The sequence below is a fragment of the Equus asinus genome, chromosome 8, assembly GCF_041296235.1.
Source record: "Equus asinus isolate D_3611 breed Donkey chromosome 8, EquAss-T2T_v2, whole genome shotgun sequence".
Lineage (NCBI taxonomy): Eukaryota > Metazoa > Chordata > Mammalia > Perissodactyla > Equidae > Equus > Equus asinus.
In genome coordinates, this window is record NC_091797.1 from 100,421,929 (window position 1) to 100,444,239 (window position 22,311).

Consider the following 22,311-nt stretch of genomic DNA (forward strand, 5'->3'; position numbering starts at 1 on the left):
TCAACAGGCACCTCATCAAATAAGATGAAGCTGGCTAATAAGCATATGAAAATTAAAATGGTGAGATACCACTAAACACTTATCAGAATGGCTAAAATCCAAAAACCTGATGTTAACAAATGTTGACAAGGAAGTGGATCAAAGTACATCATTCATTCTTGGTGAGAATGCAGTCATTTTGGAAGACAGTGTGACAGTTTCTTACAAAGCTAAACTTGGTCTTACCATACAATCCAGGAATTGCACTCCTAGGTATTTGCGCACCCGAGTTGAAAAGCTTATATTCATACAATAACCTACACATGAATGTTTATAGCTGCTTTATACATCATTTATACATAACTGCCAAAAAATGAAAGAAACGAAGCTGTCCCTCATTGGGGAAATGGATAAACTGTGGTACATACAAACTGTATACATCCATACAATAGAATATTGGTAATAAAAAGAAATGAGCTATCAAACCATGAAAATGCATGGAAGAACCTTAAATGGATATTGCTAAGTGAAAGACACCCATTTGAAAAGATGACATATAGTAGGATTCCAATTATATGACATTCTAGAAAAGGCAAAACTGTAGACAGTAAAAAGATCAGTAACTGTCAGGTGTTCAGAGAGGAGGAAGGGAGGGATGCATAGCTGAAGCACAAAGAGTACTTAAGGAGGTGAAATTACTGTGCATGATACTATAATGCTGGATATATGACATTATGCATCTGTCAAAACCCATAAAACTGTACAAAACAAAGAGTGAACTCTAATGAAAACTATGGACTTAGTCAATAAAATTAAGAAAAATTTTTAAAAGTACTGGACTAGACACCTCCTGGAGTGTGATAATGGAACTGTGGTTATATAGGAGAACATCCTTGCTTAGGAAGGGCCCATCAGAGCAGGAAGGAGAGGTGTCATGTCTTCTTCATTTGTGTTGTAGAGTAAAAGCAAAATCAAAACTAGCAAAAATGACAAAAACTGGTAACTCTAGGTGAAAGGTACAAAAATGTTTAATGAACTATTCTTTCACATTGCTGAAGGTTTGAAAGTTTCCAGAACAAAAGCCTGTGCATAACTCCACCTACAGCCCTAGGTACTGTTGAAGTAGAAACACTGTCCGTACTGCATGCACTTCTCCATTGCAATTTGTATGTACATACGTACATGTGTATGTATGCGTTTATTTTTGGTAATAGCCTTACTGAGATGTAATCCACCACCATGTAATTCATGCATTTAAAGTGAACAATTCAATGGTTCTTGGTACATTCACAAAGTTGTATAATCACCACAATTAACTTCAGAACATTTTCATTACTTCAAAAAGAAACTCCACCCCCTTAGATATCATCTCCCAACTCTCCCAACCACCCCAGCCCTGGGCAACCCCTAATCTACTTTCTGCCTCTAACGATTTGCCCATTCTGGACATTTCATACAAATAGAATCATAGAATACGTGACATCTGGGATTGGTTTCTTTCACTTAGCATGTTTTCAAGGTTCATCCATGCTGTAGCATGTACCGACACTTCACTCCTTTTTATGATTGAATAACATTTCATTGTATGAATATATCACACTCTGTTTATCCATAGTTCAGTTAATTCACAGGACATTTGGTTGGTTTCAAGTTTTTGGTTATTGTGAATAATGCTGCTATTAACATTCATGTAAAAGGATTTGTGTAGCATGTGTTTTCATTTCTCTTGGGTGTATACATGGGACTGGAATTTTGAGGTCAAATGGTACATCTATGTTTAACTTTTTAAGGAACTGCCAGACTGTTTTCCAAAGTGTCTGTACCATTTTACATACCTGCCAGCACCAAATGAAAATCCTAATTTCTCCACATTGTTGCCAATACTTATGATGTCTTTTGACTTCCTAGCAGTGTGAAGTAGTATCTCATGGAGTTGACTTGCATCTCCCTAATGGCTAGTAATGTTGAGTATCTTTTCATTTGCTTATTGGCCATTTGTGTATCTTATTTGAGAAATGTCTATTCAAATTCTTTGCCCATTTAAAAATTACATCATTAGCCTTTCTATTATTGAGTTGCATGAGTTGTTAAGAATACTTGTATTCTAGACACAAGTACTTTATCAGATATATAATTAGCAGATAGTTCTTCCAATTCTATAGGCTTCCTTTTCACTTTTTTTGATGGTGCCCTTAAAGCATGAAAATTTTGATGAAATTCAATTTATCTATTTCTTCTTTGGTTGCTTGTGATTTTGCCGTTATATCTAAGAATCCATTGCCAAATCCGAACTTAAAAAGATATATCCTAAATTTTCTTCTAAGAGTTTTGTAGTTTGGTTTTTAACATTTAGTTCTTTGACGTATTTTGAGTTAATTTTTGTATATACTGTGAAATAAGGATCCAACTTTATTCTTTTGTGTGTGGATATCCTGTTGTTTCAGCAACATTTGTTGAAAAGACTATTCTTTCTCTATCTATTGAATGAATGGTCTTGGCATCCTTGTTGAAAATCAACTGAATGTATATAGATATGTGGGTTTACTTCTGGAGTCTCAGTTCCATTCTTTTGATCTATATGTCTATCCTTGTGCCAGTACCACAATACCTTAATTATTATTGCTTTGTAGTTAGGTTTGAAATTGGGAAGTGTGAGACCTCCAACTTTGCTCTTTTTTTCCAAGGCTATTTTGGGGCTCTTGAGTTTCCACATGAATTTTGGGATCAGCTTGTCAGTTTCTAAAAAGCCAGCTGGACTTCTGAAGAGGACTGTGTTAAATCTGTAGATCAATTTGGGGAGTACTACCACCTTAACAATGTTAAGTCTTCCAGTCGAAGACAATGGAAGGTCTTTCCATTTATTTAGGTCTTCTTTAATTTTTTTCAACAATGTGTTGTAGTTTCCAGAGTATAAGTTTTATGCTTACAATTTTTTTTGGTAAAATTTATTCCTAAGTATTTTATTCTTTTCTACCCTGTTGTAAGTAGAATTGTCTTAATTTCACTTTTGGATTGTTCTTTGCAAGTGTATAGAAATACAGTTGATTTTTGTTTATAAACCTTGTATCTTACAACCTTGCTGAAGTCATTTAGTCTAGAAACTTTAGTACGATGTTGAACACAAGTGGCAAAAGTTGACATCCTTGTCCTGTTCCTGATCTTAGGGGAAAAGCATCCAGTCTTTTATCATTAAGTAATTAATTTATCATAAAGTAATTAATAATGTTACTTGTGGGTTTTTCAAAGATGCCTTTTATCCAGATTGAAGAAGTTCCCTTCTATTCCTAGTTTGTTGAATTTTTTCTTTTAAATCACGAAAGGGTGTTCAAATCTGATCATGTGGTATTTGTTTTTTATTCTAGTGATAGTGTGTTACACGAACTGCTTTTCAAATATTGAACCAACCCTGCATTCTTGACATCAATCCTACTTGGTCATTGTGTATGATTCCTTAAATATGTTGCTATACTTTTAAGGATTTTGTGTCCAAATTCATAAGATATTGGTTTGTAGTTTTCTTTTCTTGTGATATCTTTGCCTGCTTTTGGTATCCTGATAATACTGGCCTCATAGAATGAGTTGGGAAAAGTTCTCTCCTTCTATTTTGTGGAAGAGTTTGTGAAGAACTGGTATTAATTCTTTAAATGATTGACAGAATAAAGAAGTAAAGCCACCTGGGCCTGGGCTTTTTTTTGTGGGTAGTTGTTTGATTATTAATTCAAAGACTTTACTTGTTAATAGGTCTGTCCAGATTGTCATTTCTTCTTGAGTCAGTTTTGGTAGTTTATGTCTTTCTAGGAATTTGTCCATTTCATCTAAGTTATGTAATTTATTGATATACAATTAAATATAATACCTTTATCCTTTTCATTTTTGTAAAGTTGGTAGTAATACCCTCTTTCATTTCTGCTTATATTTATTTGGTAATTATACTTGAATACAACTTTATGTCCTGCTTTATCAAATAGCACTCCATCTGAACTATTTTTCCATAGTACTTCAATCTTCATAAATATTAATAACAGTCGACATAATCAATAGCTTATTTCCTCAACCCTTCTCTTTTGAGGCAGTTGGGTAAATGTTCTCTATTACAATGTTGCAATAAACATCTCTGGACATGACAGAATCCCTTGGTTAAAGACACCATCACCGAACTCCTTTTCTCCTTTTTACATTCCACCCTGGAGCCTAAGACCCCTCACCCGTGCCTGCCTTCTCCCTGCTAACCAGCAAGTATGAGCATAGGCCCTAGGCCTGTTAGCCCTTCTTCTGGGTACTGTCTTCTGCTGTTCTCCCTACTGGTAACCCAGGTCATAGAAATGAGGACAGGTATGCTAATACGTACAATCCTGAGCTCAATCCATGCAAAAAACTGGGAAAAACCAGAAACCCCTGACTCTGTTCAATGAAACTAGAGCCTACTCCCCATTTCTGATGTCCTACAATAGGGCAAAGTATCCACCTCTGTGTGTAGCTTGATGTTCTGGAAACCCTCAGTGAGTGCTTTCCAAAATCCTTTCTAAAATTTTCAGATTTTTGTGTAATTATAGTTTTGTAAAATACAATAAGAATGTCACAACAATGTCAAACTGTCATATAAGTTTCTAAATTATCTGATCACCTCCTGAGCTCATCGCAACACTGGCCCATGAACCTCACTTAGTTTGGTACTGCCCCAGCTCAGGCTGTCCAACTTTCTACGGCTGGGACCTCTATGAGAACTCTCGGTAGTCTCCCCACCTCTGCCTCTGCCCGAGACCTGTGAGAACTGCACCTTCCAGCCTGTGTGGGCCTGTACCAGTAGTTACCCAGTACCCCTAGGAGCACCAGGCTGTAGATCTACAGCAGCTATCCCCTGAATCCAGATATCTGCTGAGGAAAATCACAACTGGCCAGGGCTGCCCCTTGTGCTTTAGGTGTCCTATCCACGAAACAGCTGCCCAATCCAAGGCCACATAGGTTTACATCTATGTTTTCTTCTAAGATTTTTATAGTCTTAGCTTTTACATTTAGTTTTTTAATCTACTTTGAGTTAATTTTTACATATGGGATAGTATATTAATCCTTCCTCATTTTTTCCTTTTTATCTTTCACGTCTTTATCTTATGCGTACTTATTTTACAGTCTCCAGGTAACAATTCTATGATCAGAGGTTTATAGAAGTCTAAACCTCCCATTCATTACATCAACTGACATTTATGTGTAACACACTGTTTCTTCACGTGTTTTGTTACTCTGGATTCAGAGTCTATCTTAGGCAGTGCTTCATCACGGGAACACTGTACACTCTAGGGTCAGGGGAATGTCCCTGCAGAGTGGATTTGCATTTGCTTTGCCAAGTGCCTCTGGGTGTTAATTAGACCAGAATCCTCTTTTGTGTCTATTTCTCAGCTTTGTGATTTTTAGACGACACAAGTAGTGTTAAAGTGATCTCCAATCCATGTGAGGGCCGGCCTGTGGCTAAACTCTCAGCAGAAGACTGTTTCTCTAACCCAGAGGACAGGCTGACATTCCAACTTCTTGGCCATGGTCTTAACCTGCCAGTCAGGTTTTTTCTAGCCCCCCCCTCACTGGAAGTATTTTTCTTTTTTTTTTTTTTTTGAGGAAGATCAGCCCTGAGCTAACATCTGCTGCCAATCCTCCTCTTTTTGCTGAGGAAGACTGGCCCTGAGCTAACAGCAGTGCCCATCTTCCTCTACTTTATATGTGGCACGCCTACCACAGCAAGGCTTGCCGAGCGGTGCCATGTCCGCACCCGGGATATGAACTGGCGAAACCTGGGCCACCAAAGTGGAACGTGCACACTTAACCGCTGGGCCACCGGCAGGCCCCTGGAGGTATAGTTTTTAAAGCAGCTTGACTTTATGCTGGTCTCTCAGTTCTAACCTCCTACATGCCTCAGGCCCAAGGCCCTGTCTTGAATCTGTGTAGCAATTGAAACTCCAAGTCCTTGGTCACCAGGCCAGTAACCTCCCACCCCAACACCTACAGTATGGTCCAGCCCACCGCTCTGGTTGTTTTGGTCACTCTTAGATTTTGGTTCTTGGGGATTTTCCTTACTTTCTTATGACCTAGTCATGTATTTTACAGACATATTACATTTTACGCAGTATTTCAGAGTGTTTAGCAATAGGAAGGTTTTCAGATCCTCCTTATTGCTGGACAGAGAAACTGCGAGATTAAATGATGCCATGGAGTATCTGTATACTAACACAAGCATGATCACACTGCAGAACAGCATGCAAGCTCCCACACCAAGGTATAGATGCAGCAACTGACTTGAAGGGAGAGTCCTCCCAAGCTGGTTTCCAGGAGTTATTCCCCAAGGAGAACAAATCCTGCTCAGACAATCAGGGTGAAGCCATGGGGACAGCACACTGGCTTTAGCTCCAAGACACCATCTACTGCAAGGACAGGTCTCATCACGAATGCTCCCTTCATTGGGCACCTGCTGGTTGTGTGGCTGGTGCAAGAGTCTTTGAACAATGCCCCTGCATTTGGCTGATGGTAGCATAAGCTAGGGTATGTCTGCCCTGGGCTGCTGAGACTAGTCGCCTCGCAGTGGGATGCAGCACTGAGAGGACAGCACTTAAGCCCTTGACCCCTGTGGAGAAAGGTGGCCCGGCCCACCTCTAACTCTCCTAGTCCCCGCCTCACTGGGCCATGCAGTGAGCTCCATGCTGAGGCAGGTTCGGAGAGAGGCTCCCTCCTAGGAGGCAGAGAAACTCTGCCAACAGCAGAAGCTGATACACTCACTCTGGCCATTTGAGGAGGACTCCTGCAACTCGAAGAAATAAACAACTGCATCCCACATAACTTGGCTGCTATAGAAGGGAGGTGCAGAGAATGGGCAAGTAGCATAGAGCCTGCAAGAACTGAGAAGCCCATCTGACTTCACAAAGACCTCCCTTCCATCACTTTTTTCTCAGCTCTCAACCTCCTGGTCAGTGTCTGAGCAGAAGGCCATTACTTCCACAGTGCCACAGTATCAGAGCCTTCCATCTCTCCAACCAATCTCCTGCTCCTCTTCTCGGCAAACTCTGGGCTCCATTTAAACAACATTATTCTCAGCACAGCCTCCAGACTGACCAGCCCTCATGTCCTGTGTCTCTGTGTTCTCCCCCATGGCACCTTCTAGCCATCTTCTCACTTGAAGCAGCAGCTCCTTTCTCCTCGGAGCTGGGGGCTCCTGAGTATAGAGGGACTGAAGTCTGCTCCCTCATGAGAGGGCAGGCTGCTTGGTGGGAAAGTGGACGCTGCACTGCTGGCCCGAGGCTGCACCTTCCCTTAGCCTCTCAGGGTCCCATGTAGCCATCACCTACCTTTCCACGGCTGTTGGAGTCACACTGGTCAAGGCAGGAGCACCCGGTGTGGCTTTGGACCGCTCGGTGAATCGAGAGTCAAATGCTTTCATCGGTTCGATCTTGGACGGGGTTGTTAATACGGAGGGTGATGATGCAGCAGGAGTAGAGGTAGCGTTCACACTGGGGGTGGGTTGAAGATGGGAGAGCACGTTAAGCACAACCCATCAAGGATTTGGGAATCCGTCTGGGATTTGTATTACTTGGAGCCAAGTGAAAGGGGTACAAACATCAAACTTCTAGAAACAATTTCAAGATGCAATCTACTATTCCTGACTATTTCTTTAACAATTTCATGTGTTAAAATTCTGGAACTTTGGCTATCTGAGGTTGAGAACAAAGGCACTCACATATGCGCCACTGCATTGTTCTGAGAGCTTCTTAGGGTAGCACGAGACCTAAAAAGTGGTTCTTAGAACCCTTATTCCTCTCCATATAGGCCCATCTCCACAACCTGAATACAGCAACTCCACCCAAACCATCCCGATCATCAGCTTTTCCTGGGTCTGATGAAAAAAAACCCCGCCAGGGTTCCTGAAGCCATTGTCTATTCCTGGACATCATTCTCAGCCACACCTCAGCATGACAACCACACATTCTTCACTCTCCTCCAAGTGCTCACCCCACAGCCCTTGCCTTCTACTCCACAGAGAAAGGGGAGGCCCAGGCCTGAGCTTGCCAGCCTCCCCCCAGGCCTAGGTGCATCCCATTCACTGGGTCCCAAAGCCACTGAGCCTCCTACTGACCACATGCAGGCTAATAGCCCTACCCTCACCTCGGACCCCACACCAGATGCCTGGCAGGCACCCTGCATAGCCCTCTCCTCCTCTCCCAGGACCTGCAGGGCCAACTGTTGAAACATTTCTCAGATCCAGCACTCTCTCCTTCCGGAGACACCCTTCCTCCTGGATGCTTTCCTTCCTAACGGGTCTAGCTGCTCCATCTCCTTCTCTTCCCATCCACCCTCAGACTTCCCTGAGACGTGACACATGACACTTGGTGCATGCCTCCACGGCCACGACAGCAGAGCCCAGAAGTAGGAGGGTGTGATAACACAAGAGCCCTTCCCCGCCAATGAAGAATCAATCTAATAGTATTAGTTGTGTGTACGAGAGTGGTGGCTATTTTGGGGCACCACTGTCTGCTGGAGTGATCTTCTTAAGACGCAAGTCTCAGAGTTTTCTGTATCTCCACTCTAGGGAGAAGCCCAGAAGAGCAGCTTTCTCCCTCTTTTCCACCACTCCTCAGGGGCTAGGGACTCAGGGCTCTGCTCTTTCTGCAGTCTCTATTCCCCACCCCTTCTACTGGTTTGCTTATATGGGCTACGGGTGGGGTATCCTCTGAAAAGCCTTCCTGAAACCTGCCCGCCAACCCCCTCAGATGGCTGGTCATTTCTGCCAAGGGGACCCCAAGAGACATCCCCATACCTCTGTGGCTGCCCCTTCCCTTAGCAGCTTACACACTCCCTGGGGACGACGACTCACCAAACAACCCCCTGAAGATGCCTGGGTATAACCCATAGCAGGTGCTGGGCAAACAGTGAGTAGTTCCTGGCTCTTATTAATGCTCACCTGGTTTCCAGGTAATGGTCAGTGAAGACACGGGCTCCTTGAGAGAATGTAATTCTGAGAGTGTGAGGGGAGTCCGTGCCCTAGCACATGAGCACCCTGCTTGTAGCAATGCTACCAACAGAGTGCACTGGGGGCTAAGCCACCTCCAGTGTAGACTTGCCAGAAGGTGGTACTGACCCTGCAGCAGGCCATGTGTCACTGACCAGTTCCCACACTTAGCAGATGGATCCTAGGACTGCACCTTCCCCCAGGACATGAAATCCTCACTGCCCTGTGCACCAGAGACTCACCTGAACAAGGCCTCCCTTCTGAGCAGGCCCTCATCTGAAATCAACCTCTCTCTCTTTCGTTTTTACAGAAGGGACCACAAAGTGTCTCTGAAACTATGTCTGAACCTGAACTTTCCCCAGGGACAGGATCAAGTCTTGGTGCCCACTCACCTGTCCTTACTGACAGAATCGCCTGCAGGCCTGGTGCCGGCTGCCGCCACAGGCTCTATGGAAGGCTTCGAGGCGCCGAAGGAGTTGGGGGTACTGGAGTCCAGGGGCAGCAGCTGTGGACTGCTTTGAGAGGAGAGCATGGTGCCCACCAGGGAGCCCGAGAGCGGGATGCTGTTAAAGAACGCTGTGGAGAAGTCCCTGCCGTCAAGAAGAAAAAAGTCAGCCTCAGAAATCAGACACCACAACAAGGACTTGATACATTCTAAGTAAGTTTTTTCTGGGTCCAAAGGTAGTATATTTTCATGGAAGAAAATCTGCAAAGTTACAGGAAGGTAAGAGGAAAACTAAAATCACTCCATACACTATGTTTAATTGAATCTAAGATGAACTATTACTTTATGTACTGCTAACAAAAAATTGTTACAAATATAATTGTCAGATGCTTTTGATTATAAGAAGCAACCTGATCTCAGAGGCATTCAAATGTGCCAACATGGGTCTCAGAACTAATGCAATGCAGCATACAGAGCGGGTCTCCCTTTCATTACGGGCTGTATGGATGTACCATAATTTACCTAACCAGCCTCTACTGAGGAACGACCGGGCTCTCTCTCAGCTTTTTCTGTAACAGACACTGCTGCAACAGGAGGCAAGATACTGCAGTGTTAAGGCTGAGGACCCTAGGCCAACTCAACCAGATCTCACTCCTCTGCCATGCACAGGCTCTGGGACCTTGGGCACTTCAACCACTCTGTGCTTCAGGTTCCTATCTGCAAAACAGAAAGTGACAGGATCCTCCCCATGAGGCTGCTGTCAGGACTAAAGTTGTTAGAGTAACACACACTTAGAACACACAGTAGCTGCTCAAAGACACTTGCTATTGTAATTATGTCATTACACCTGTTTTTTCACATATTACACGGGATAAATTCCTAGAAGTGGAATTGCAGCAGTAAATGGAATGTTCATTGATGATTGATAAATACTTTTACAGTGTCCTCCTTAGAGGTTTAAATTACAAGGCAGGCATGGGAGTGCCTATTTCCCCAAACCTGCACCAACAGCTTTATCAAATTTCTTGATACTTGACAATATGACAAAAAATGGTATCTTACTATAGTTTAGTTTGCAACTATTTTGTCATAAGGTCGAAATTTTTTCATATAGAAGCATCTGATTTCCTTTTTTTGTGAACTGTTCATATTTTCTGTATACTTCTATTTGGATATTCGCCTTTTTTATTGATTCTAAGACCTACTTACATATTTAAAAATTCCTTATATGAACAGGAAGTATTTTCCCCACGATGTTGTTGACTCTTTATGGTGCAATCTTCCTTGCCAAAAAAAATGTTATTTTTGTGTGGTTTAAATTTTGTGCCATTTGTAGAAGACTTTTTATTTTACCTTTGAGATCATAAAAATATCATTCTACGGAATCTTCTAAAATTTTAAACAACAAAAAGTTAAACATGAAAACAAAATCAGAGCCGTTGAGAATGTTATTTACATTAAGTTGTCAGGTAGGGATCCAGCTTTGTCTCCAGAGGGCACCAGGTCGTCCTGACTTCCATTTAGTGGATTAGCTAAGGTTTCATCACTGGTGCCAAATGCTACCTTCAAAATTCATAAATACTCAGGCTTATTTCTGGGTTTTCTATTGTATTCCATTGTCCTGTCTATTCATGAGTCAGTACCCCACTGCCTTAATTATTATAAGCTCGTTAAGTTTTGATTTCTGGTGGAGCTAGTCTTCCCTGATTAATTTTCTTTTTCAGAAATATTTCAGCTATTCCTATTTATTTTCCCACGTAAGTTTAGAATCAGCTTGCCTGACTCTGAAAAATCCTGTGGTTATTTGTACTGGCTCATGTTACATTTATAGCTTGAGAGAGATCTGTCATCTTTGTGATGTTGAGTCATCCTAGCTAATAAATGGTATGCATTTCTAGTTGTTTCTTTGAATTTTCTTTTAGGTCTTTCAGTAGGGCTTTAAAATTTTCCCTCACAAAGATCTTCCACATTTCTTGTTCCATTCCAGGTACTGCATTAGTGAAAGTGATTTCTTCCTATATATCTTCTAAAGGTAGTTGATGCTACTTATCTCATTATGTTGGTCGTATCCAGTCGTCTTCCTGTCTCCTTTTATTGTCTATGGCAGTTATGCCAGTCGATTCTCTTGTAGATCAAATCATCTTTAAATAATGACTTATTATTATTTAAAGCTTACCACCTCCTTTCCAATTTATTCTTTCTCTTGACTAACTGTATGAGTTAGGACCTCTAGAACAATGTTCGATTATAGTCACAAGAGTAGACATTTGTTTAGTTTTTTAACTTAGTTTGAAATAAGATAGTTTGTCAAGTTAAGGAAGCATCTATCTATTCCTATTCAACTGAGGTGTTGTTTGGTTTTTTTTGCTGAGGAAGATTCTCTTGAGCTAACATCTGTTGCCAGTCTTCCTCTTTTTGCTTGAAGAAGACTCGCCCTGAGCTAACATCTGTACCAGTCTTCTTCCGTTTTCTATGTGGGTCACTGCCACAGCATGGCTGCAGACAAGTGGTGTAGGTCTGCACCTGGGAACCGAACCCAGGCTGCCAAGGTGGAACACACCGAATTTAACCACTAGGCCATGGGGCCAGCCCCTCAATTGAATTTTAAATCAGAACAATGTTAAATTTAATAAAAATGCATCTTAGGCATCTATGGAAATGATCATATATTTCTTTTGATTAACATGTAGAAGTAAATTAAGTTTCCCAAAATTTGAACTACCTTGCTTTCCTAAAACAAGACTTCCTTAGTCATAATGTATTAGCATTTTAATACACTGTAAGATTCTCATTGTTACTATTTTTTTAGGATTTTGCATTGACTTTTGGAAACAAGAATGATGAGGAATTTATCACATTCTATCTTTGTAACATTTTGATGTAAATGATGTGTTCATTTCAAAAAAAGATTTTCCAAGTTTTCCTTCTTTTTCTACGAACTAGAGTATTTTCAACAGTATTCGAATGATCTGTTCCTTTAAAGTTTCTTAGAATTTCCCTGTGAAGCTTTCTTAGGTTGATGATTTTTGGTACATTAGCTCTTTGACAGTGTCCTCTATTTCTTCTATAATAATTCATCTGTACAGATATTCTTCAGTTTTGATAACTGTATTTTCCTCAAAATCATTCATTTTCAAATTTATTTGCATAGAGTTCAGCAAAGAAGACTTTCCTCCTTTTGATTGATTCTTTATCTGTGATTATTTCCCATTTATTTCTACTTTAAATATTTGTGCTTTTTCTTTTCTTTCTTGATTAGCTAAGCTAATAATTACCTATTCTGTTGCTACTTGTTTTACTATGAGAGTCAGGAGAGCAAACAAGCCTTTAAGACCAAAAGAATCAAGTTCTGGTGCCAGAAATATGTGCCCTGTGGCACAAAACTGGCTCAAGGCCACGTAGGATGCTACCCACTTCTGTCTCCTCACCAGGTGAGGCTTGCAAGGATCTACAGAACAAAAGTGCCACCATCAACACCACCACCTCTACCACCTCCAGGACCCTTACTCCTCCCACAAGCCCTGCAGTGTTCAAAGCACAGTCACATACTTCTCTCATTTGGTCCTACTAAAAGACAGGCAGGTGGCATTACCCTTTAGGTTCACAATGAGAAAAAGGCTTGACCAAAGGAAAACCACTCTCTGGGAGGAGTCAGGAGACCTGGTTCTGGCTCCACCTAGTCAGGTCTCCACCTTCCAGGCCTTAGTGCCTGCACACCTAACAAGAGGTGGTCAGATTGGCACATCGTATGACTGAAGGTGTCTTTAGACTTCAAGGAAGATTTGGAATAGCTCATGGATGAACCACTGAAAAGTGCAGAGGACTACTGTGTGGTGTCCTGAGCAGACTGGCTGAATGAGTATAAAACCTAGAATGAATCACCTTGACAGCGAGGTCTCTTTCTTTCACATAGGGCCTTATCATCCTTTGAATCCACATACATCGCTTTGGGGAGAATGACCAACACAAAAGCAAGCCTGACTACAGCCGTTGAGACAACAGCAAACGGTGACTAAGTCCACTCCTCCCCTCTCTCTTCTCAGGAAAATGTGGCTCAGAGCCCTAACCTTCGCCCAGCAATTCCACTTCTGGGAAGTATCCTGAGGGAACAGCCACGGGTGCACTCAAGAATTCATTTACAATCACAAAACACTGGACACAGACTACAAATCCAGTTAAGGGGCTGGTTAAGTAAATCGTGGTGCACTCACAGGCTGGCAACCTGGACAACCAGCAAGTCACTGCTTCAGAGAACTATTTATTAAAATGGATGCAAGGTCAAGATACAGGAACAAGTAGGGGAAAAAAGACTAGAGATACAGATACCAAAATGCTAACAGTTGATTATGTCTGAGAGACTGGATTATTGGTAACATTTTCAGGCTTTTAATATTTCCAACAACATGTGTATATTCCTTTCATAATCAGAAAAAGAAGGCTGTAAAAAGGAAAAGAAATAGAAAAAAATCAGTCTGACTAGTCTCTCTGGCATGTCTTCCAATGCCCTGCTAACAATGAAGGGGGCTGGCTGTGAGGACATACTGGCCCTGCAGAGGCGCCCTTGCTGGCCTGTTGCAGGCTCCTGCTGGCCTGCCTAAAGGCCAAGTCAAGTATGCATAAGGGCTCTGTGGGAAGCGGGGGCTTTGAGGCCAGTGGGAATTTGGGCTCAACTCCCTCACTTCCAGAGTCTATGGGTCAGACTGGCCCAAGAGCCTATGAAGGGCCAGATTATGAGAGGGTTAACTGGTGAAAGGAGAGAGGAAGACCTCCCCAGATAAGGCCACAGAAAGCTCGGTGAGTGAACGAGTACCCGGTGTCCAGCTGTGCTATGCAGAGAGGTGTGATTCTCCTCCGACCATCTGCCGTCCGAGTCTCAACTTGTTTCTTTAAAAGATTCTGGCAAAGTAGAGTGACACAAATGAATGCAAGAATTTCTGCCAACTATCTCCAAATAACAAAAAATAAAGCCTCTAAGGAAACGTACTCTAACTTCCCTTTCTACAGCCTTTCTAGTCCAATTAAACTAAGCCGTCTAATCAAAGAACAAGTGTTTCTATCAGGGTGTGTGCTCAACTTCCTGCATGGTAAAGCAGCAAGGACAGAAAGCTCCCACTTCAAAGAGCTCCAGCACCTTCCTCTCTATCCTCAATACTGCAGGCCTGGCCAGGTTCCCAGGGCAGCAAGCATGTGCCAGCCTGGCCACCCCCACCCAGCAGCCATGGGGCTCAACAAGGAAACTAATGAATGACACCTGTACCCTGCACTTGTCTCTAAGCCATGATTTGCAAACTTTACTAAAGACTCATAACCAAGGGTTCCCAGTCACACACTGTGTCTGAATCACGTGGGGAGTTACGTCACCCTGCACAAGCTCCTGGAGATGGTTTAAGCTCTCCAGGTCTCCAGATCTCAACATTTCCTGCCCCTTCCTGGTGAAACACGGACTTCTAGAGGAAGAAGGGGGAGCCCACACACGTCTCCTCAGGGCAGAGCCTGAAACCCACTGTTCTCAGTATCTAGAATTTCCTAGAAAGGCTAGAAGTGGGGTTTGGAAGTCCCTATAAGAGATGACCTCCTCTAGAGCTCCCTGGGACAAAGAGGTCTTTGATAAAGGTGACTTAGGCCCCATTATTACCTCATGCAGCTGATGGCAATGGGGCCAAATGGCCCCAAGCTGGCTGACTCCTGGGTCCTGCTCCAGGCACAGCACACATCTGCTTCCCACCAATGTTTGTGCCCTGTACAGACTGCCTGTTCCCTTCGCCCTGTCCCTGGACACATGCCCAGGTCCTTAGTGCCACAGGGCCAAGCCCTCACCTTCCTGATGTCTTCTAGACTCTCCCCATTAACGACACCGGCGACAGAGGCAGTTGAGCCCGTCTCTCTGGCTGTGGTACTCTTCTGGTCCAGCTGCTGTTGTTGCTGCCTCCGCTGGTACTTGAGCATCTCAGGGTTCTCAATGACAGCTGTGGAGAGTTGGGCCTCGGTCATGATGGCCAAGCTCTTGCCATAGGTAGATTGGTGAATGCGGCTCTAGGGGAAGCAGAGAGAAGTGCAACAAACTGGAGGTGAGCAGCAACCTAGTGGACGTTGCCCACCAGTTGGCAAGCTGCATGTTGGTGTTCCTCGTTCTGAAAGTGGAGAGGGCCCTGAGCAGGGGTTCCAGAGCCCCGGACACCAGCTCTCTATCACCTCCCACCCTATTCTGCCTGTTGCTGATTAGATGACTCTGGAGGTCTTGTACCCTCCCTAGATGTTTATGACCTCCTGTGTATCCATAGCTTGGGATGAAAGTGAATGAGTAACCAATAAGAAAACACTTACCACAAGGTCTGGTACAGAACAAATGGCAATAAACATCTGCTGAACTAAAATTAAGACACTCAAATTGCTAACTTAAGGCTCTTAAATCACTCCAGGGACGCCAAATACTTTTTGGGAATCAGATACTGAAACCCTCAGTCTGCTTTCACTGCTCCTTTCTGCAGCTGTCAGCCCCGCATGGTAGGAGGTCGCCACGGGAATGCTAACAGGGCCTCTAAGAGCAAAGAAAGGCCTGGCACAGCAGACCTGGGGTAATCCTTCTCTGCCCCTTTTGTCCCCCAACATGTCCTGACCCTTCTGAGCAAGGCCCCTCCTCTATCTTGCCAGCTTTCATTAGTCTGTGCCACAACAAGCTGAACAGGATCCCATGTGGGCAGGGACAGTGACCCTAGCACACCAGAGTGACTGGTGTGATGAGGAGCAAACTGACACAAGGACGTGCTAACAACCATGTGGAGGACATCTGTCTCATAGCAGAGGATGCCGGACAGGGGAGGGGGGCCATGGGACCTGCTCCTGCAGGACCTTGTGTGCCTGCATGTGGCCAAGCGCTCCCCTGCTTGCCACCTTGGCTCCTATCCACTCTCCCCTGAATCTTGAAGCAGAATTCAGAGTTTGGCCCTAGCATTCCTCAAACACAGGGTCCCTGCCTGTCATCTGGGGAATGGTAAGTTAGACAGGGTTATGATCTAGGCTTCCACTACAACTCTTCGTGGGGAGGGAAGTACACAGTGATCTGAGGTTATAATGACAGTGACAGTGTGAAGAAGATCTGAGGCCACTGAGACACTCATTCTTTCTTTGACAAACCACTGCTGGAGTGCCAGGCCCTATTCTAGGAGACGCCAATCCCTGAGAGGTTTACATCACAGTGGGGGCTCCACACAGAGGCTTATGAGGGAGCTTCTACCAGCAACTGCATCACTAAGGGGAGAGCTGCCCAATGCTCTGGGCTTTCACAGGGGCTCCTTTCAGACAAGTGAATACCTTCCACTAAGTGTTGGCAAAGGCTCATTTGTAGAAATGGCAGGTTTCTAAGTCTACGGTAGGTAAAGCAGAGCCTTTCCCACAGTGCTTGAAGAAGGGCACATGGGCCCCATTGTCCTGGGCAGAGCATAGAGGAGAGGAGGGCTGGCCCAAATGCAGTGGGCCTGTTTCATGCTTTCATTCTCGTACCTAAGGGTCATGCATGGCCTTAGCAAAAGGTCACACTATTTTCAGACGCTTAGTTACCTTACTGATGAATCAGATAAGCCCTGCCTTGGAGGGTTTTATTTATTTTTGTTTTTTTTGAGGAACATGAGTGCTGAGCTAACTACTGCCAATCATCCTCTTTTTGCTGATGAAGACTGGCCCTGAGCTAACATCTGTGCCCATCTTCCTCTACTTTATATGTGGGACGCCTACCACAGCATGGCATTTGCCAAGCAGTGCCATGTCCGCACCCGGGATCCGAACCGGCGAACCCCGGGCCGCCGAGAAACGGAACGTGCGAACTTAACTGCTGTGCCACCGGGCCAGTCCCTGAAGGGTTTTATATAATTTAAATGAAATAATATATGTAAGATGCATGGCCCAGAATCTGACATACAATAAATGACCAACATCATTGTTATAATTGCTGCTCCATGGCAACTACATCAATACCAGACAACGGGGAAAGCGACATGAGCAGGGACCCTTGGGAGCCACTCCTGCTTTCTCCCAGGGTGAAAGCTTCCCAGTGTGTTGCTAATTATCAGTTCAAGAAGAGATGCCCAAAGTCATTTTATTCTTAACTCCAGAACTCATGCATTAATTTAATGTATGCAGTCTTATGAAAGAATCAAATTTATTAATTAAAATGAATAGACTCATTTTTATTTATTTTTCTGTTTGTTTGTTTTGAGGAAGATTAGCCCTGAGCTAACTGCTGCCAATCCTCCTCTTTTTGCTGAGGAAGACTGGCCCTGAGCTGACATCCATGCCCATCTTCCTCTACTTTACATGTGGAACGCCTACCACAGCATGGCTTGCCAAGTGGTACCGTGTCCACACCCGGGATCTGAACTGGCGAACCCCGGACACACAACCACTGTGCACATAACCACTGTGCCACCAGGCCGGCCCCTAGACTCATTTTTAAATTAACCTATTTTGTAAAGAAGATAAGTATTACCATCTATAAAAGGCAAATACCCAATAACACTTTAAGAAACAATATGTCTGTGTATGTCATAAGAAGGTCTAATCAAAGGGGCTTCTCAGAGCTATTGTGGCTATTTCTGAAGTCCAGAGCATGTGCAGCACATGGGCCACCAGCTGGTGGTGTGTTGGTCTCCTACCTTCTCCTCCTCGCTCAGGGGGTCTCCAAGCTCATCCTGGGAGAAATCTAAGAATGCCACAGAGCCATCCATGGAGCACACCAGAATGCCCAGACCATTCAGAGTCCTGAAAGAAACGGCTGTCAGCAGCTTGCAAGTAAGAGCCTGTGGTGGTCACCCATGCTTCAGTGGCAGCGCAGGGCTCTAAACAGATGCTGGAAACCCCTGGTGCGGGTGGGGATGGGGGCGAGAATTGTGTCCCAGAGGGCTGTGGTGCTCCCTTCAGTTCTAAGAACATGTACAAAGTATCTCTCATCATGTGTTCTGTAAGAATTTCATTTTTATTTATCTAATTTTTGAAACCATTTAAAAAAAAATGTGAGGGAGTGTACATCCAAATGAGGTCACTGAGAAGCAGAAAATGTGTCTCCACACCTATGCTCATCTGGTTCCTGCAATGTCACATGGTGAAGTGGAGCTAGGATCACAGTGCTCTCCTTTGCAAAGAAAAACACCAGTTTCTCTGACAAGGTATTTTCCAGGGGCAAATCCCAATGGAGCAAAGGCGCAGCAGCAGACGCTCTCCCAACAGCAGGCCCGTGCCGCCCTTCCTGAGCCACACGCAAACAGCACCTGGGGGCTCTGCTCTGGCTGTGACACAGGGGGCCTCTCGTCAGCTGACCCTAATCACATCCAGGAGGCCTTGTGTTCCAATATGCAGCTCCTCCTTTCCTAGCCTGTGCATCGTAACAAGAGTCCATCTTACCAGGAAATATCCATGATGGATTTGTCAAACAGCTCATGGATAACAACCAAAGGCCGTTTCAGACAGGTGAGCTGGAAGGAAAGAAGCAGCAAAGGTTAATGAAATGACTGAAAACCACTTTTTGTCCACTCAGCTAACGCTATCAGTCCTAGAAGCCTTGGTTGCAGTTTTTGCTGACATACAGGGCACATTCAACTCTGTTCAAACAGCAACCATCCAAATCCTAAACTGTGGAAACCAAAGCCTGCCCCAAAGTATGCAGACTAGAGTGGTCCCTGCCTGAAGGGCTTGCTGCCCCAAGGGGTCAGCCGGGGAGATGGCTTTCTACACACACACCAGCAACAGAGAAGGGGGTTCTGGGAGGGCTGTGACCTGCACAGAGAAGGTTTACCCAACCGGGATGGGATGCCAATGCCTGGACAAGGGGTGAGGCAGCCAAGGCAACTCCCAGGATAGGAAAACAGCCTCAGAGAGAACCTAGCACCTCTTCTCTGGGCCCAAGAATTTCTGGTACACATGTACATCCAAGACTTGGTGTAACCAGCTAGTACGTCACACAGGCTCATTCTATAAAGTGTGTGTGGATAGCACAGAAACACACAAAAACAGTTTAAGCTGCCCTTAATCCAGACCCAAAGTTAACCACTATTAATGCTTTGATGAGTTATTTTCTTCTAGTCTATCTCATGCAAATATTTTCTTCTTTAAAATAAGCCATATGGTTATGTCTACTTTTTCATTTAATACACAATGAGCATGTCATTAAACATCCTGTAAAAACCTGTTTTTGATGACTGCGCAACATTCACCACATACATATTCGTTATTGAGTCATTATAACTCTGGGTTGTGCATCATCTCCACAGCCCCATGGCAACAGCAAGATCCATCTCCCATACAGTAGTGTCTGACCACCGTGCTGACAGGTTCTGGGCCAGAGGCTGGCGAGCTGGATGGGAACACACTTCTGCAGGGCATCCAGCAGGTGCTGAGGAAGCTTCTGGGAGGCTGGGACTACATGTGCAGGGGAGGCAAGATGCTGCCACCCTAGTGCTGAGGAGAGGGCTGGAGTCTGAATTACCTGGAATTCACAAGAAGAATCTTGCCCTACCCTAATTCCACTTTCAGAAAAAATATCTCTGCCCCTTCTCCAAGAAATGTGGCTACAGACCCATCAGAAATCTAGAACTTGTTTTGTGAACACCTGACCTCAATCAGTGATGTGTCAGTCAAAGCACCATGAACAGAGCCCCAGGTTAGGAGGAGCCCAGGAAGAACATGCCTGGAACTGGCTATGATGGAACTAGGGTTCAGGTTCTGGAATGGATGCTACATGAACACTGGGCTAGAAAAATCAAAATGTATACAGCAATCAATTCTCTGTGACAAACAATCATAACTAATGCAGCCATAAGATAAGCTTCAAATCTACAACTTCAAATCCACTTGGCTTATGGGGAAATCATTAATAAGGAAGAATTATTGTTAAACACAAAATTGATGAATCTCATCAACATTATGCAAAGTAAAAGCAACACGAGACACAAAAAAGTAAACATTGCACAACTCTGTTTATATGCTAGAACAGGCAAAACTTATCAGTGAGACAGGGACAGACATCGTTAGAGTGGGTGCCGTGGTCAAGGGTGGGGTCTTGGCTGGGCAGGGACAGGGAGCATTCTGGGGTGGTGGTCACACTGATATAAACATGTTATGACAACACACTGAGCTGTATACTTCAGGTGAATACACTTTATGTAGGTTATATGTTGATACAAAGGTTTTTTTTAAAAGGAAGCAAACACAACACGCCAACTATGGCCTCAACTGCTGAGGGTGTTCTCTGAGTCTGGACACGAGACCTGCTCTGGCTGGGGGTCAGGGTGGCCTCTCTTGGTTGGGCTCAGACTCAGTCTTCAGTGCTTCCTTCAAGAGTAGCAGGAAGGCCTGATCTCACGTGCAGCGCAGGAGCACAGACTGAGCTCCATGAGAAGCAGGAGTCTCTCCTCTTCCAGGCCTCCAGGCTCCACCTCCTTCACCAGCATACCCCATCCCTCCCTACTGCAGCAAAAGCTCATGGTCAGGGGCTCACCCAGACAGAGAGAGAACGGTCCTTGCTGCCAACAGCACAGCAGCAGTATGGGCAGCTGGGCTTCGCAGAACTCCCATTCTTCTGCTTCTTTTTGAAGATTTTTGGGTTGAATTTCTAAAGGCAAATAACAAATAATTAATGAAGTATGAAGGATGTACCCCATGCCAAGTATTAGAAACATACCACCATCTCAGCCCGCCAGTGGAGCCTAGCCCTGGGCACTTGACACACGTTACTTCATCTTCACAACTACCTAGGAGGCATTTTGCTGAGGATGAAATGGAGGCTCAGAGAGGCCAGAAAAGTGTGCCAAGTCACCAAATGAGTAAATGGTGAGATGTAGGTTCAAAGCTGGCTCTACCAACAGTCCAATTCTGGGCCTGCATCCACCCTGATGGCATGGGAGCTACTGAAACTGGCCTTGTGAATCCCTACTGGTCTGGACAAGGCCAGCTCAAGGACCTGGACTTCAGGGAGAAGGTCCCGAGGGAGGCCAACAGGATTGTCAGGAGAGGTCTGCTCCATTAATCTCTTTCCCGTCACTGGCTTTGTTGTCGCTCAGTCAAAACTGTCCAGGAGAGACTGATCAGCCCTGCATGAACTCACTGGGCCAGGGATGACAGCTGTCATGCTAAGCTCAGTCCAGGTAGCTGCCCCCGGTGTAAACTGGGCATTACTTTTGGAAAGGTTGGAAGCACATGCTGAGCTCCCTGCCACCTTCCTGAATTGAAAGAGGTGGGAGCCCTAGACCCCAAGCCAGGACAACTGAGGAAGCAAGGGGGCTCCTTAGAGCCTGGTGCCAGGTGGCCTGGAGGGGTCCTAATTCAAGAGGGCAAGCAGAAATGGCCAGGGAGACAGAGACTGAAGAACATGGAACCCAGAGGCGTGTACCCCAGGCTTGAGTCTCTACTACCAGTGAGTTGGCTGCGAGGCCTCAGCGCTGCAATCTCACAGAGCTGTGATCTGACAGAGCCACGATCTCAGAGTCACTCTTACAGTGGCTGTGAGGATCACACGAGAGAGCCATGTGGAAGACTGTGCTAACCGTGGAGCACTGATTTTCAAATATTTTAGCAACAAGGTCTTGGTTTCAAACAAAATTTTACATGAAGTCCAATACAAAAAAATTAAGGAAGTAATATTTTATTTGTATTAAGTTTATACTTTAAGTCACAATATATGATATTATCAGTTTAAACACAGGAAGGATGAGCCCATTTGGTGAATACAAAAAACTGAGATGAGGGTCCTGGACGATCCTTCACTTTCATCTACCTTAGCCTGCCAATCTATTTGCTTTGTTCTGGTTGTCCGGGGTTGAGAAAATCCTGGTCTCACAGGCTGTTTGCAACTACTTAACAGCTTGCCTTGGGCACTCTCAGGATGCTCTTCAATGAAAGTAGCCCAGAGTATAAAAGG

General features: G+C 44.4%; 1 protein-coding gene across 10 annotated transcripts in view; it reads right to left on the reverse strand.

Annotated features, from left to right (window-relative positions):
* The window catches only part of HIRA (histone cell cycle regulator), a 90,300-nt gene that overhangs the window by 30,910 nt on the left and 37,079 nt on the right, over positions 1-22,311 (reverse strand). For all 10 annotated transcript variants that reach the window (XR_011505512.1, XM_044775479.2, XM_070516648.1 and 7 more), the window contains 7 exons: positions 20,893-21,006; positions 18,801-18,871; positions 18,056-18,161; positions 15,225-15,440; positions 14,218-14,303; positions 9,355-9,552; positions 7,305-7,466 (listed from right to left, as the gene is read on the reverse strand). Coding sequence is in view for 9 of the 10 variants with exons in the window: in XM_044775479.2 (XP_044631414.1) it covers positions 7,305-7,466; positions 9,355-9,552; positions 14,218-14,303; positions 15,225-15,440; positions 18,056-18,161; positions 18,801-18,871; positions 20,893-21,006 (953 nt within the window). In the remaining variant the exon portion in view is untranslated. The remainder of the gene's footprint in view (positions 1-7,304; positions 7,467-9,354; positions 9,553-14,217; positions 14,304-15,224; positions 15,441-18,055; positions 18,162-18,800; positions 18,872-20,892; positions 21,007-22,311) is intronic.